This window comes from Sminthopsis crassicaudata, chromosome 1, assembly GCF_048593235.1.
Source record: "Sminthopsis crassicaudata isolate SCR6 chromosome 1, ASM4859323v1, whole genome shotgun sequence".
NCBI classification, from domain to species: Eukaryota; Metazoa; Chordata; class Mammalia; order Dasyuromorphia; family Dasyuridae; genus Sminthopsis; species Sminthopsis crassicaudata.
The window spans coordinates 402,903,300-402,920,031 of NC_133617.1; the positions used below are offsets into that span (position 1 = coordinate 402,903,300).

At 34.4% G+C, this 16,732-nt stretch overlaps 1 protein-coding gene across 1 annotated transcript; it reads left to right on the forward strand.

The window, feature by feature from the left end:
• Positions 1–409: 409 nt before the first annotated feature.
• On the forward strand, positions 410–1,414 carry LOC141554674 (olfactory receptor 13C2-like). The gene has a single exon (XM_074286830.1). It carries the CDS (start codon positions 410–412, stop codon positions 1,364–1,366), a length of 957 nt encoding a protein of 318 aa, XP_074142931.1. The 3' UTR covers positions 1,367–1,414.
• The last annotated feature ends 15,318 nt before the right edge of the window (positions 1,415–16,732 follow it).

Below are 16,732 nucleotides of genomic sequence, written 5' to 3' on the forward strand. Positions count from 1 at the left end.
TTCCAACTTTTACAGCTAAGATGTTAATAATAAATGAGAACGAGCAATACTGTTGTCTGCAAAGAGTCTCCCTCTCCTTATGACTAATCCAGCCACAAAATCATCAAAGAGAAGACAGGGAAGAATATTATTATTTGGGACAGATACTTCTGAGTAGAATATTTGCTTTATAATGATTTACCTTTGGTCCATGTATAGAGGCTGATAAAAGCTCAAGATCCAGTTCAATGCTGACATAGTAGTTCAGTTTTAGACACAGCTTTATAAAATTCAAATATAATTAGTGATGAGTTTACCATCTTCATCACTGATTCTTCAAGTAGATACATGACTCACTGATGTGGCTGAGCAGTGATGGCTATGAATGTTAAATAATTTGTTCTGCGTTTTTTGAATTTCTACAGATAAAATGGAAAAGATAAATGAAACCACTGTGACGGAATTCTTCCTAAAGGGACTTTCTGGCTATCCCAAACTTGAGATCATTTTCTTTGTGCTGATCCTGATAATGTATGTGGTCATTCTTCTAGGCAATGGCATCCTCATTGTAATCAGCATCCTGGACCCTCACCTCCATACTCCCATGTATTTCTTCCTCAGTAACCTCTCTTTCTTGGATATATGTTACACCTCCACCTCTATTCCTCCTACACTGGTGAGCTTCTTATCTCAAAGAAAAACCATTTCCTTTTCCGGATGTGTAGTTCAGATGTTCCTTGGTTTGGCCATGGGGACCACAGAATGTGTACTCCTGGCCATGATGGCCTTTGACCGCTATGTGGCCATTTGCAACCCTCTAAGATATTCCATCATCATGAACAAGATTGTGTATGTGCAAATGGCAGCTGGTTCCTGGGTAGCAGGGGGTGTCAATTCATTGGTGCAAACAATTCTTGTGGTCCAGTTGCCTTTCTGTAGGAATAATGTCATCAATCATTTCAGCTGTGAAATCCTGGCAGTCATGAAACTGGCCTGTGCTGACATCTCTGGTAATGAATTTATCATGTTAATAGCCACTACAGTATTCACATTAACTCCATTGTTACTGATTGTTGTCTCTTACACTTTAATCATCTCCAGCATCCTAAAGATTCACTCAGCTGAAGGGAGAAGTAAAGCCTTTTCTACCTGCTCAGCCCACCTGACTGTGGTCATTATATTCTATGGGACCATCTTGTTTATGTATATGAAGCCCAAATCCAAAACATCACCTAATTCAGATAAATTGCAAGCCACAGACAAACTCATTTCCATGTTCTATGGGGTAATGACTCCCATGATGAATCCTTTAATTTATAGTCTCAGAAACAAGGATGTGAAAGAGGCAGTTAAACATCTGCTAGGCAAGAAAGCTTTTAGCAAATAAAGGTGTGAAGCCTTATACTTTAGCCCAATGAGTAACAGGAATTTGTAGAAGAACACCAAGAAAGCTGATTAAGAAACCTACTTAATGCATGAGTTCCACCAATAAATCACAATATAAACCCACTATCTTCTGAGCTCTAAATTTTATATTGCTGATATAAAACAAAAATAAAATATTTTTCCTCTCAAAGAGCTTCAGGTCTATTGTGAGATATAATATGCATCCCAATAAATACATACCAAATACATCCAAAAGACTTTTTTTTGAGAGGGATTCATGAATAGCTCAAGGAATAGCTTGTGTAAAAATGATATTTGAGCTGAGCTTTGAACAAAGTAGGGAGTCCAAGAATCTGATATAAAATATGATTTCTAGGCATGAAGAGACTGGGTAACCTCATTGAATCAGAAAGAATAGCTAAAAGATTAATTTATGATAATAAAAAAGATGGAAAAGTAATTTGGAATTATTTTAAGTGGTTTTATTTCAAAGAAGGAATATTTATTGATTTTAGAAGGAATAAAAAAAATTATTGGAGTTTAGATATATAGAAGTATGAGTGTAATGCGACCAAATAGATGCACCTGGAATATTACTTTGATAGTTATGTGGAAAAGTATAAAGAATGGAAAATGGTGAGAAGTCCTTGTTCAGATAGTACTTTGATTTTTCCTTGTTTTTGTATCCTGGTTATTGTAAAGTTCAATTAACTATGCTATATGCAACAACCTTCCTCCCACCCCACCTTTTCAAAATAAATTGCATTGTCAAATTTCTCTCCTCTAACGATCTAAATACTAGTAGGCCCAGTTATCAAAGCATCATAAACCTTTTTAGAAGCCATTGACCTTCTGTTGAAAGAATTCTTGATTTAAAATTGGGAGATTTGATTTTAATCCAGCCTCTTCCAAGGGTTGGTCTCAGTTATTTCAGGAAATTAAGGAAACTACCATTTAGTTGGCACCAAAAATAAATATTCTTAAGTATTACCTCAAAAGTTAAGGACTAAAGCAACTCAGAGAAAGGAGCAATTCCCGTGGACTGGAACACTTGCATAACTGTTCTAGAGTAGTAAAGCACAGAAGAATATATTGGGATTGTAGTTTTAAGTGAACTTTGAAGGAATATAACAATAACAAAATATGTCACAATTTTACAAACAACAAAACCAACATTAAACTAATAGTGATAACCAAGTAAGTATCCAAATCATCCTTCAATCTATGATTAAGCCTTGGGGTAATGGCAAATTAAGGAAATGATAGCCAAGGTAAAATACAACAGAGATTTTGTGAACCCTAAAATACTTATGCTGGTTGTGGAGATCTGATTGGTACTCTGAAAGCTTAGACTCCAGAAATGTCAGTGATTGGGTCAGCACCCTACTGAATGTGGTGTAACTATGCTAAGACTCACAGAAACAGATAGGAAGGTGTCATAGGTTTACAGGCAAGTCCCATATAAAAGATGCTTGGTGATTAACTTAACATAAAAGATAGCAGAGAAAACAATGGTTTTTTGAGTCTGATACTATAAGATTTCAAAGAAGGAATATTTATTGATGAAACAAAGTAATTCAGAAATTCTAATATTCTACTTGCTAAAAATGTTTCAGTGTAGGGAGTGCTGAACTCTAAAGTGGCTAAACTACAAGTGCTTGGGGAATGAAATAAACATATAAATATATTTATTATATTCCTGTTATTCAGTTGTTTTCATTTGTGTCTGGCTCTTCATGATGCCACAATATTTGTTTTATTTTATTTTTTTAATTTTTCATCCTTCCACCTCCTCCAAGCAGGCTATAGTTAAGCATAGGCACATATATCTATATCTTCACAAACATACATAAATTTATGTATATACTCACATATATGCAATTACTTGCATATACCCACGTATATTCACACATATACACATGCATGTAAACATGCATCTAAAATGATATTAATATGGCTGACATAAAATGTAAATTTCTCTCTTGATTCAATCTTTATTTGATTTTATCCAAGATAATGATTCTAAGCATTTTTTTCTAATGAATTCTACTCCTGATTCTTGTTTTATTGTTTGTACATATCTATTTCCTAGTTCTGCTAATTCTTTTATTTTAATTCTATTCCTTAATTTGCCTTGCCATTACTTAATCTCCACTACTTCTTCCCCCCCCTTGTTGCTCCCTCTTTAGGCCTTTCTCATTAATCTACCCATCTTTGTCTCATTAGTGTAAAATCTATATGCCCTTCTAAATCTTCCTCTTTATTTCATTATAGATTTTGGAGGGTGCTATACCCTTCGTGGTATATACAGGTATTATTTCTTATTTAACCCATTCCCAATGTTAGTAGATTTTCCTTTCCTTTCCCCTTTAATGTCTCTGCATCAATTCTTCCTTTGTATATTATCATGTACATAATAACTATTCTTACCTTTTTTCAGATACCTTTGCTTATTAGAATCAAATCATACTCAGTTCTTCTCCAATTTTTCTTTTCTGCTATCCAAATACTGATGTTGATTTTAAACATATGATATATATTTCCATGTAAAATACAATTTGTCCTTGTTGAGTCCTTTGAAATTAACTTTTTATGTTGGTTCTTTTATGTTAAATTTTTTTTTAAGTTCAGGTTTGATTGAAAAAGAGCTCTGAAAATCTGCAAGATTTTTTTTTACTTAATAATTTTTTATTATATATATATATTTTATAATATTATCCCTTGTATTCATTTTTCCAAATTATCCCCCCTCCCTCTATTCCCTCCCCCCGATGACAGGCAATCCCATACATTTTACATGTGTTACAATATAGTCTAGATACAATACATGTGTGTGAATATCATTTTCTTGTTGCATAATAAACATTAGATTCCGAAGGTACATGCAACCTGGGCAGACAGATACTAGTGCTAACAATTTCCATTCCCCTCCCAGTGTTTCTTCTCTGGGTGTAGCTACCTCTGTCCATCATTGATCAACTGGAAGTGAGTTGGCTTTTCTTTATGTTGAAGATTTCCACTTCCATCAGAATACATCCTCATACAATATTGTTGCTGAAGTGTACAGCGATCTTCTGGTTCTGCTCATTTCACTCAGCATCAGTTGATTTAAGTCTCTCCAGGCCTCTCTGTATTCCTCCTGCTGGTCATTTCTTACAGAGCAATAATATTCCATAACCTTCATATGCCATAATTTACCCAACCATTCTCCAACTGATGGACATCCATTCATCTTCCAGTTTCTAGCTACTACAAAAAGAGCTGCCACAAACATTTTGGCACATATATGTCTCTTTCCGCTCTTTAGTATTTCTTTGGGATATAAGCCCAGTAGTAGCGCTGCTGGGTCAAAGGGTATGCACAGTTTGATAACTTTTTGGGCATAATTCCAGATTGCTCTCCAGAATGGCTGGATTCTTTCGCAACTCCACCAGCAATGTATTAGTGTCCCAATTTCCCCACATCCCCTCCAACATTTATCATTATTTGTTCCTGTCATCTTCACCAATCTGACAGGTGTGTAGTGGTATCTCAGAGTTGTCTTAATTTGCATTTCTCTGATCAGTAGTGATTTGGAACACTCTTTCATGTGAGTGGATATAGTTTCAATTTCTTCCTCTGAGAATTGTCTGTTCATATCCTTTGACCATTTATCAATTGGAGAATGGTTCGGTTTCTTATAAATTAGGGTCAGTTCTCTATATATTTTGGAAATGAGACCTTTGTCAGAACCTTTGTTTTTAAAAATATTTTCCCAATTTGTTACTTCCCTTCTAATCTTGTTTGCATTAGTATTATTTGTACAGAAACTTTTTAGTTTGATGTAATCAAAATCTTCTATTTTGTGATCAATAATGATCTCTAGTTCTCCTCTGGTCATAAATTCCTTCCTCCTCCACAAGTCTGAGAGGTAGATTATCCTCTGTTCCTCTAATCTATTTATTATCTCCCTCTTTATGCCTAAATCATGGACCCATTTTGATCTTATCTTGGTATATGGTGTTTAAGTGTGGATCCATATCTAATTTCTGCCATACTAATTTCCAGTTTTCCCAACAGTTTTTTCCGAATAATGAATTTTTATCCCTAATGTTGGTATCTTTGGGTTTGTCAAAGATTAGGTTGCTATATATGTACCTTTTTTGTCCTTTGTATTTAATCTGTTCCACTGATCTACCGGTCTATTTCTTAGCCAATACCAAATGGTTTTGGTGACTGCTGCTATATAATATAGCTTTAGATCAGGTACACTTAGACCACCTTCCTCTGAGTTTTTTTTTCATTAGTTCCCTTGCAATTCTCGACCTTTTATTCTTCCATATGAATTTTGTTGTTATTTTTTCTAGGTCATTGAAATAGTTTCTTGGGAGTCTGATTGGTATAGCACTAAATAAATAGATTAGTTTGGGGAGTATTGTCATCTTTATTATATTCGCTCGGCCTATCCAAGAGCACTGAATGTCTTTCCAATTATTTAAATCTGATTTTATTTTTGTGGCAAGTGTTTTGTAATTTTTCTCATATAATTCCTGACTTTTCTTTGGTAGGTGGATTCCCAAATACTTTATACTCTCAACATTTGTTTGGAATGGAATTTCTCTTTGTATCTCTTGCTGTTGCATTTTCTTAGTGATATATAAAAATGCCGAGGATTTATGTGGATTTATTTTGTATCCTGCCACTTTGCTGAAATTTTGAATTATTTCTAGTAGCTTTTTAGCAGAGTCTTTGGGGTTCTCTAAGTATACCATCATGTCATCTGCAAAAAGTGATAGTTTAATTTCCTCATTTCCTACTCTAATTCCTTGAATCTCTTTCTCGGCTCTTATTGCCGAGGCTAGCGTTTCTAGTACTATATTGAATAGTAATGGTGATAGTGGGCAACCTTGTTTCACTCCTGATCTTACTGGGAAAGGTTGCAGTTTATTTCTATTGCATATTATGCTTATTGAAGGTCTTAAATATATGCTCCTGATTATTCTAAGGAATAGTCCATTTATTCCTATACTCTCAAGAGTTTTTAGTAGGAATGGATGTTGGATTTTGTCAAATGCTTTTTCTGCATCTATTAAGATGATCATATGGTTCTTATTAATTTGATTATCAATATGGTCAATTGTATTAATAGTTTTCCTAATATTAAACCAGCCCTGCATTCCTGGAATAAATCCTACTTGATCATAGTGTATTATCCTGGAGATGATTTTCTGAAGTCTTTTTGCTAATATCTTATTTAAGATTTTAGCATCAATATTCATTAAGGAGATTGGTCTATAATTTTCTTTCTCAGTTTTCGATCTACCTGGTTTAGGTATCAGTACCATGTCTGTGTCATAAAAGGAGTTTGGTAGGACTCCTTCATCTGCTATTTTTTCAAATAATTTATATAACATTGGGGCTAATTGTTCTTTAAATGTTTGGTAGAATTCACATGTGAATCCATCTGGCCCTGGGGATTTTTTCCTGGGGAGTTGATTAATAGCTTGTTCTATTTCTTTTTCTGAAATGGGACTATTTAAGCAATTTATCTCCTCCTCTGTTAATCTAGGGAGCCTATATTTTTGGAGGAAGTCATCCATTTCACTTAAGTTATCAAATTTATTGGCATAAAGTTGGGCAAAGTAACTCCTTATTATTTCTCTAATTTCCTCTTCATTGGTGGAAAGATCCCCCTTTTCATTTGTAAGACTATCAATTTGATTTTCCTCTTTCTTTTTTCTGATCAAATTTACCAAAGGTTTATCTATTTTATTGGCTTTTTCATAAAATCAACTCTTGGTTTTATTTATTAATTCAATAGTTTTTTTTACTTTCAATATTATTGATTTCTCCTTTTAATTTTTGTATTTCAAGTTTAATTTTTGGTTGGGGTTTTATAATTTGGTCTTTTTCTAGCCTTTTAAGTTGTAAGCCCAATTCGTTACTCTTCTCTTTCTCTATTTTCTTCAAATAAGCCTCTAAAGATATAAAATTTCCCCTTATTACTGCTTTAGCTGCATCCCAAAGATTTTGGTATAATGAAATTGTTAATTGTTTCTATAATTTGCTCTTTCACCCAGTCATTCTTTAAGATGAGATTATTCAGTTTCCAATTACTTTTTGGTCTATTTACCCCTAACTTTTTACTGAATGTAGCTTTTATTGCATTGTGATCTGAGAAGAAGCATTTATTATTTCTGCCTTCCTACATTTAATTTTGAGATCTTTATGTCCTAATATATGGTCTATTTTTGTATAGGATCCATGAACTGCTGAGGAGAAAGTATATTCCTTTCTATTGCCATTCAGTTTTCTCCAAAGGTCTATCATACCTAGTTTTTCTAATGTTCTATTTACTTTTTTAATTTCTTTCTTGTTTGTTTTGTGGTTTGATTTGTCTAAATCTGAGAGTGCAAGGTTGAGATCTCCCACTATTATAGTTTTACTGTCTATTTCTTCTTGCAATTCTCTTAACTTTTCCTTTAGACAGTTAGATGCTATACCATTTGGTGCATATATGTTTAGTATTGATATGGCTTCATTATTTATGCTACCTTTCAGCAGGATATAGTTTCCTTCCTTATATTTTTTAAGGAGATCTACTTCTGCTTTTGCTTGATCTGAGATAAGGATAGCTACCCCTGCTTTTTTGGCTTTACCTGAAGCATAATAGGCTCTGTTCCAACCTTTTACCTTTACTCTGTATGTATCTCCCTGCTTTAAGTGTGTTTCCTGTAGACAACATATTGTAGGGTTCTGCTTTTTGATCCAATCTGCTATCCGTCTCCGTTTGATGGGATTGTTCATCCCATTTACATTTACAGTTAAAATTACTAATTCTGTATTTCCTGCCATCATATTATTCCCCAGATTATGCTTTTTTCCCTTGACCCCCCTGATCCACCTCCCCGATATTTAATTTACAGACCCCCCTTGTGACGCGCAACCCTCCCTCTTTTTTTTTTTAGTATCCCTCCCCCCTCCCTCCAAGTTCCTTCACTTATTCTCCTTTTCCTTTTCCCTTTTCCTCTCCCCCCTTTTAATGAGGTGAGAGAAAATTCTCTGAAAAACAAATATGTTAATTATTTACTCTTTGAGCCTCTCCTGATGAGAGTAAGATTCACACAATGATTCTCCCCCTCACTAAGTTCCCTCAGATATGGTGTATTTTCTATGCCTCTTCCTGGGATGTAGTTTCCCTCTTTTTATCATTCCTTCCCCTTTTTCTGAACCGACCTTCTTCCCTTTACTACACACCCCTTTTTTTCTTTTATATCAGTAAAATCAAATTATCCTTGAGTACTTTTTATATACCCACAACAGAGTTACAGTTCTCAAGGGTTCTGTGTACCTTTTTCTGTTTCTCTTCAGTCTTGTGGATGTAGATCAAATTTTTTGTTTAAGTCTGGTTTTTTTTCTTAGAAACATATAGAATTCCTCTGTTTCAATTAATGACCATCTTCTTCCATGGAAAAAGATGCTAAATTTAGCTGGGTAGTTCATTCTTGGTTGCAGTCCTTGATCTTTTGCCTTACGGAATATCAGGTTCCAGGCCCTTCTATTTTTTAATGTGGAGGCAGCCAGATCTTGGGTGACCCTTATTGTGGCACCTTGGTATTTAAATTGTTTTTTTTCTAGCTGCTTGCAGGATTTTCTCCTTTGTGTGGTAATTCTGCAGCTTAGCCACTATATTCCGTGGTGTTCTTTTTTTAGGGTCTATTTCAGAAGGAGTTCGATGAATTCTTTCCACATCTACTTTCACTTCTGTTTCTATTATCTCTGGACAGTTCTCTTTGATAATTTCCTGTAAAATAGAATCTAGGCTCTTTTTTTGGTCATAGTTTTCTGGAAGTCCAATGATCCGCAGATTATCTCTCCTAGATCTATTTTCCAGGTCTATAGATTTTCCCAGTAAGTATTTGACGTTGTTCTCCAGCTTCTCATTTTTTTTGTTTTGTTTGACTGATTCTTGGGTTCTCTGTGAGTCATTCATTTCTATTTGTTCCATCCTGACTTTTAAGGACTTATTTTCTTCTTTCACAGTTTTTAGTTCTTTTTGTAAATGCCCAATTTCGTTTTTAAATGAATTATTTTGCTCTATTGAATTTTTTTCCATTTCCCTAATTTTTTTTTGAGAATTATTTTCTTTTTCCAATTCAGAAATTCTATTTTCTTGAGACTTTTTTATCTTTTCCAATTCAGAAATCCTACTTTCCTGTGTTTTTTTTAACCTTTTCTAATTCATAAATTTTGTTTCCCTGCATCTCCTGTGAATTCTTTATTTTTTCCAACTCCAATTTCAGGACGTTGTTATTCTCTATCATAGCTTCCCTTTCCTTTCCCCATTTTTCTTCAAACTCCCTTAATTTTTTAAGAGTCTCTTCTAGGAGAGAGTTATGTGATGGGGGGCAGGAATCGTTCCCCTTTAGGTTGTTATCTGCTGTCTCTCTGTTGTTAACTTCCTCGGGGTTGGATACCCTCTCTTTCTCTGTGTAGTAGGAATCTATAGTTTTTTTGGCTTTTTTGCTCATATTTAAAAAATCTTTTGGGGTCTGTCCCTGGGGTAGGAAATTATTTATTTACTTCTTTACCAGCTTCCTCCCAGACCGGATGGATGCAGCAGCTCCTGCGCCTGAGCTAAGATAGAGCTCTGGGAGAGAGTTCCCCACCCCCTCCCTGGAAGTGCCTCAGAGGTGATTAGCTCTGCTGTGCCCCGAGGGCGCTGTGTTTTAGCGGCTTCCCTGAGGTTGAGACTGACCAGTAAAGGCAGCACAAAGCCCAGCCTATGTGTCCAGGTGGGGCGTGGATGTCTGCAACAGGTGACGTGAAAAGCCCCTGTGCTCAAACTGGAAGTGTCTGCCAGAAACCGCAGTCCCTAGTTCAAAGGTTCTGCTTCTCTGGGACTTCCTGGAGCTGAGTTCCACTCCCTCCAGCTAAGCTAGGCAGTGTGTCTTGCCTTGGGCCGTATCCACCCACTTGTCAATCTCTTAACTATTCTCAGGTGGTAGCTGAGGCCACACCCCCTGGTGCCGAGATCTGCTGAGTCACCTCCAGGATCCGGGGAAAATCTAATCTGAGTTTTTAAAGTATTTTAGCTTTCTCTTCTGAACTGCTAAATAATTAGCAGAGAAGAGCTAACAGCCTGTGCCAGATTCCTTTATCTCAGTGGCTTCTCTGATCCCAAAGCCCTTCCCAGCACGATCGGCAGAGTATGCTAGCACCCAGCCGTCTGTGCTGGCCTCTCTTCTTCCTCCCCTGGGGACTGACCTTTTTTGTTGAAACTCCAGATTCTCTTCAGCTGGTAAGTCATGCTTCCAGTCCTTGTGGTATCTATCAGTCCAGGGCTTATTTTGAGGCTTAATTTATCTAATTGGTTGTGAGGGAGTGAGGACGTTCACAGAGTCGTGTGTTTCTTCTCTGCCATCTTGGCTCCGCCCCTGAAAGATTTTTGAATGTCCATTTTTATTCAATATTATGCTTAGGTTCACTGGATGTGATATTTTTGGCTGAAGGTCTAGTTCTTTTGATTATTGATATATATATAGATATAGATATAGATATAGATATAGATGTAGATCTATATCTATATCTATATCTATATCTATATCTATATCTATATGTATATCTATATGTATATCTATATCTATATGTATATCTATATATATCTATATATATATATCTATAGATATAGATATATATATATATAGATATATAGAGATATATATATATATTATTTCAGGACCCTGCTTTCAAATCTTGTATAATTCTAAATATGATTCCAGCATATTTGAATTTTAAAAATTGTTCCTTTGTTTCTTGTAGAATTTTTCTTTGATCTGTGGGCTTTGAAATTTAGCCATCACATTCCTATGTGTTTTCTACATAGGCTCTCTTTGAGGGAGGTAGTGATCCATGGGCTTGGTTTTGTTTTTTTTGTTTTTGTTTTTTTTTGTTTTGTTTTGTTTTTTTGTTTTTTGGGGGATTTTTTGTTTTGTTTTGTTTATCCCCCTCTCCCTTAAGTCCATCCAAGACAATTTTCTTGGGTTATTTCTGGAATTATTGCATCAAGGTTCTTTTTTTGGTCACAACTTTTAGGTAGTTCAATTATTTTATATTTTCTTTTCTTAATCTATACTCCAGATTTGTTTTTCTTATATTTCACATACTGTTCTATTTTTTTACTCTTTGTATTTTATTTTGTTATTTCTTATTATCTTATAGCTTCACTGCCCCCCATTCTAATTTTTAAAGAATTTTTTTCTTCTTTAAGGCTGTATCTCCTTTTCTAATTGATTAGTTGTGATTTTTTTCACTATCTTCTTGTTTTTCTTGGATAATTCTTCCCTCTCCCCCCCAACAGTCTCATTTGATTTGTAAAATCTTTTTGAGTTTTTCTATAGATTCTTTCTGGGTAAGTCGCCATTTATCATCATTATACTTTGGGATAGAAGAGTTTTTTTTTTTTAATGTCCTGAAGATGAAGCACAGTCTTCCCTATTCTTATATTAAATATTTATGGTTGGGTATTTTCTGTTTGTCTGTTCATTTTTTAAAATGATAATTTTTGGTGTAAGCACCTCTAATCCTGGGAGTAGGGAAGTTGGTACCTCTAGCTTAACTTTAGCTCTTCCTTCTGACTTGGAACCCTAAACCAAAAACTCCACCTTCTTACAAATACTTACAGGGAGCAGCATCTTTGCCTCACTCACCAAGTGTGCTATTTCCTTCTCATTCAGAGTCATGTCTCTGCAGCACAGATGGGCTTGACATTCCTAATCAGCAGATGTTTCCTCAGTCTTTATGGACTCAGATTTCTGATTGCTCACATCATGGGATGTCAAAATTCTTGTGGTTGGAGTTGAGGATCCCTCTGAGCATTTCCTCACTTGCTATTTCTGGACAGCTAGTTTGGAGGAATTTATATTTCACACCAGTTAAATCCATGTTTGGGGGCCTTTCTGTGGCCTTCTCAGATTGTCTCAGGAGAAACCTTCTTTTGCCCCAAGTTTTATTTGTTTTCACTAATCTATGTTCACCCTGAGGCACAATTTTGTTTTGTTTATGGATGAAATCTAGAGAGCTTGAAATTTTCTGACATATTCTGCCATCTTCCTAGTCTTCTCCCTGACATTTTCTTATCAAGCTCATTTTACAGATGAGGAAATTGGGGTAAATGGGATCACACAGTTAGTAAATGACTTGTCCAAGGTCCCACAATCAATGTCTGAGGTCAGATTTGAATTTAGGAAGACGAATCTTTTTAATTCCAGCCTTGGCATTATCCATTGTGGACCTAGTTGCATTGCATGCAAGTCCTACACCTTCTTGAAATTGGCAATAGATTTCTCAAATTGTAAGAGAGGTCTTTATATTGTCAGTTTTGTCAATTTCCTCAATTCCAAAGAAAACAACAATGTCACTTTCATATTAAAAAATAACCTAAAACTAATCAAGAAACAAACAAAAAAAACATAGAATATTTCTTGTTCTTAAGCAGTGCAAGAGAAGTTTTTTTTAAAGAATACAAATGGCAAAAATACATTTAGTACTTTGGAGATACTAGAAAGAAAGTAACTCCCTATTTTAGGGACTGAAGAAAGCTTCTATGTTCCTTCAAGAAGAATGACTTCTTTTAGAAATCATGTTGCATGTGGACTAATTTATAACTTTTTTATTTTTGTAGAATTTTTGTAATTATCATCACTATATAAGTCTATTAGTAAAGTAAGGGTACAAAGATGTTTAATTTCAAGGACAATTGAGAATGAAATGCCTTTTTACTTTGCATTAAGTGGAGGGGAATATCCAAGATGGAAAAGAGAGGAATTACAAAGACTTCTTGCTCTTTGCCTTCATAATTAAGTCTTTAATGAAAACTCTAGACATTATATATGATAATGAAATAGCATACACCTTAAATTATTTTTGCTAAGGACATGGGCATAATTAAACAATCACACTGAACACTGGGTAAGTTATCATATCAAAGCTTGGACCTAAGAACTGAAAATGTTATCTCCCTCCTTTTTCACAAACTGAGATTTGTTGAAGACCTTAGCTGTAAAAGGCCAAAGTCTCCATTTCATTCAGTGTCATCTCCAGTTATCTTGATCTATATCTTGCTACTAGAACCAGATAGAACTAGAGAAGAAAGTGAGACAGGTGACCAGGTGACCTTGCACAGCCCTCCCTTACTTATATTCAATTTACTTACATGTCATATCATCTCTTTCCTGATGTAATAGTCCCCTTTCAGAATGAAGGACAAACAACAACCTTCCATAGTTGTGGAATATTGTAAAACCTGTCAGAATCATTGGATATGTTGCTTGTTTTACTGAACCATTCTTTCTTCTCTTTTTGAAATTAAATTCTTTGTTACAAGGGATGTGTGCTAAGAAGGGAAGAGTTTAGGTAAAGACATGTTTAGAGTAGAAGTAAGGCAAAAAACAAAAATTCAATATTTTGATTAAATTTAATTTAAATGCTTTACTTTAGATGTCTAAGTAAAATTGTCTAAATACAATCGAAGTACAAAGTCTAAGTGCAAAACAAAGGGATATCTGGGAATGAATTTGTGCAGGGTGCTCTCTTTCCAACTAAATTATAAATTTCTTGAGACAAATAGCTCATTTTGTTCATTTTTAAATTACTCCTTGATACTTAATACTTGCATTATCATCTAGCATAATATTTTTAATAGAGATGGGAAGTGGCCCTGTTTATTTCTTTGATATATGTGATGTCGCTGTGAGGAAACTACCAAAGTAGTTTGACATGTTCTCTGCAACTTAGTCTTAGAAAGTTGTCTGGAGCAATGAGAAGCAAAATAAATTATCAAGTGTCACAAAGAATCTGTCAAAGGTGGGACTTTATTTTTTTTTCTTCCCAACTATCTCTGCATTAGACTATGAGGCATCTGATAGTTTAATAATATTTGTTTGATTTAATTGAACTCATATAAACTATATTATTGCCTAGACTGAAGATTCAAACACAGGTTTGTTTAAAATAATATGATGTAACAAATTCTTAGTAATTGGGCTTTGGGGGCATTCTTTATGAAGTATCAGAAAGTTTTCCCTTTCTCCATATTTCCAAGTCAGAACTTTAAATTGCTTTAGGGAGAAAATAATCCCTAAGAAGAAAAGATTTAATTTGCCTTCTAAATCCTGTAACCGATTCTTTAGAGATTTGGGGGGCTTCTGCTTTGGAGTCAGTACAATGGTTCTGATTGTTTTCCTTGGCCAAATGAAATTGAGAAAACCCTTGAAAAATTCTTGAAACAGACTAATCTAGTTTTCCCCTTGTGTTCCCCATTCCCATATTTGTAATAAGTTTAATCCTTTACATATGTGGACTTTGAAAATTACACTTAACACTTACGACTGAAATGTAAATTCTCCCCATTAGCAAGGAATTTTGGAAACACATGATCACATTAAGGAGCTTCCTAAAGTAGGAAGCAATCAGTTGTTTTAGAAAGGAAATCAAGGCAAAGCAATCTGCAGTGTGTGGAAGACTAAAAGGAAAGACAACCTCCCGACTAGAGGTAAATGGATGTTAAGACTAAAGACATAATGATCACTCAAAGCTAAGCAAGGCTCAGCTTCAAAAGAATAGATTAGGCTAAGCAATCATTTTGGGATATGGGATTTTTGGGACACAAATGTGGATTCTAAATTAATCATCTGTGACTTTTAAAAAAGTGAAAATTCTATAAAAATAAAAAAGAAAGTACTAAATCAACAGAAATGAAGAACTAGTTCTCTGATTTACACCAACAGGTATAACATGCTTTTGTTTTCACAGAGTATGAAGCACATAGTGAATTTTATGGAAACATTAGCTCAACTGTACAATGCTTGACTTCTTCCATAGTAGGTATTATGATAAAAACCAATCTGGTCTCCATCAGAGAAAAAATTGTAGAGGGGCTAAAAGAATTTTTCTCTATAATTCAGATTAGAAATCAGATGAAAAATAAATATAAATAAATGAATACATGCATGAATGAAAATCATTTCTTAAACACTTACATGCAAATCACTATGTTACGAACTGAGAATACAAAATAAAAAGGTTATACAAGTCCTTGGTGAATGATGAATTATAAAGGATTATTGCTATTTGAGTGACACTTTGAGCCCCCAGTGGAAAAGAGTGGGGTGTAAATACACCTAGAACTTAAAAGTAATTGTGATCAGTATAAAGGTAAGTAGATTTGTAATGTCCATCATAATTTAAACTAAGTGATCTATGGCTTCTCACTCAATACTCTATAATATCAAATGAATTTTATTGATAAGAATTCCTTGTACTTATTATCAAAATCCTGCCCTATTGTATAAAAAGAGAACAATAGATTCAGGAGCCCTAATTCTGAAGACAATTTAGTCTGAAAGGCTAGGTGAAAGATGTGAGATAATGCTAATATCACTGTTTTTGACCTAAGTATTGTTCTTTAAACTTTTGAATTTTGAATTTTTATTCTAAGAAATAACACCCCAAAATAACATCCAACAGGTAATGTTAATAATTAACAGAGACAAATAACTCTGCCCTAGGATGTTTACTTATTAATACTTTTCTTCTCATGTTTATGACTTCAAGGGATCTATACACTGACTTTTTGTGTAGATTTGCCTTTGATTATCTCTGGAATTGAACACTTGCCTGACTGTAATATGCATCTGATTGCTGAGATTCCTGCCATTGTCATTGTTGTTTCAGCATGAAGAGTTGACTTGCTCCACAAATGGCAGGCAGCATGCATCAAAATAGAAGCAGGACTGAAATGTATTTTGGGTTCAGTAAAGGTAGTAGGGAAAGTAGAGTTCTTTGCAAATAAATGCTTTTCTTTAAAATATCAAGGATGGACATTAGAATTGGAGAAAGTCATTATTGTATCTGGGAAAAAGAATTACACCTAGAACATGGATCTCAACATATCACTAAAGAAAATTTTCAAGAATGCACACACTTTCTCTTGTGAAGGAAAATGTAACTTAAAAACTCAAAATGTCTATAATTATGTTTGTTTTAAAAGCTTGGTGTATAGCACGTTTTTTTTCAGTTAGATAACTAAATGTCTTACATATATGTTGGGTGAATTATAGTTGGGCAAATGAAAAAATAAAACTAACATATCTAATAATAATAAGTTAATAGATCTAGGTTTTTGATCTAGATAAGTGATTTTAATTTTATCCTTCTGCCATCTTATGACACAGTTCTAAAAGTTCACAGGATATTATATTCCAAAGATAGCAGGTATAATGTCATGTTACTAACAATAATAATCTTTTGAATAGGTATGAGTGTCTGGCAATTTGTGAAGGAGTGCACTACAAGCAGATATTAAGTAGAAAACTGATCAAGAAAGTAT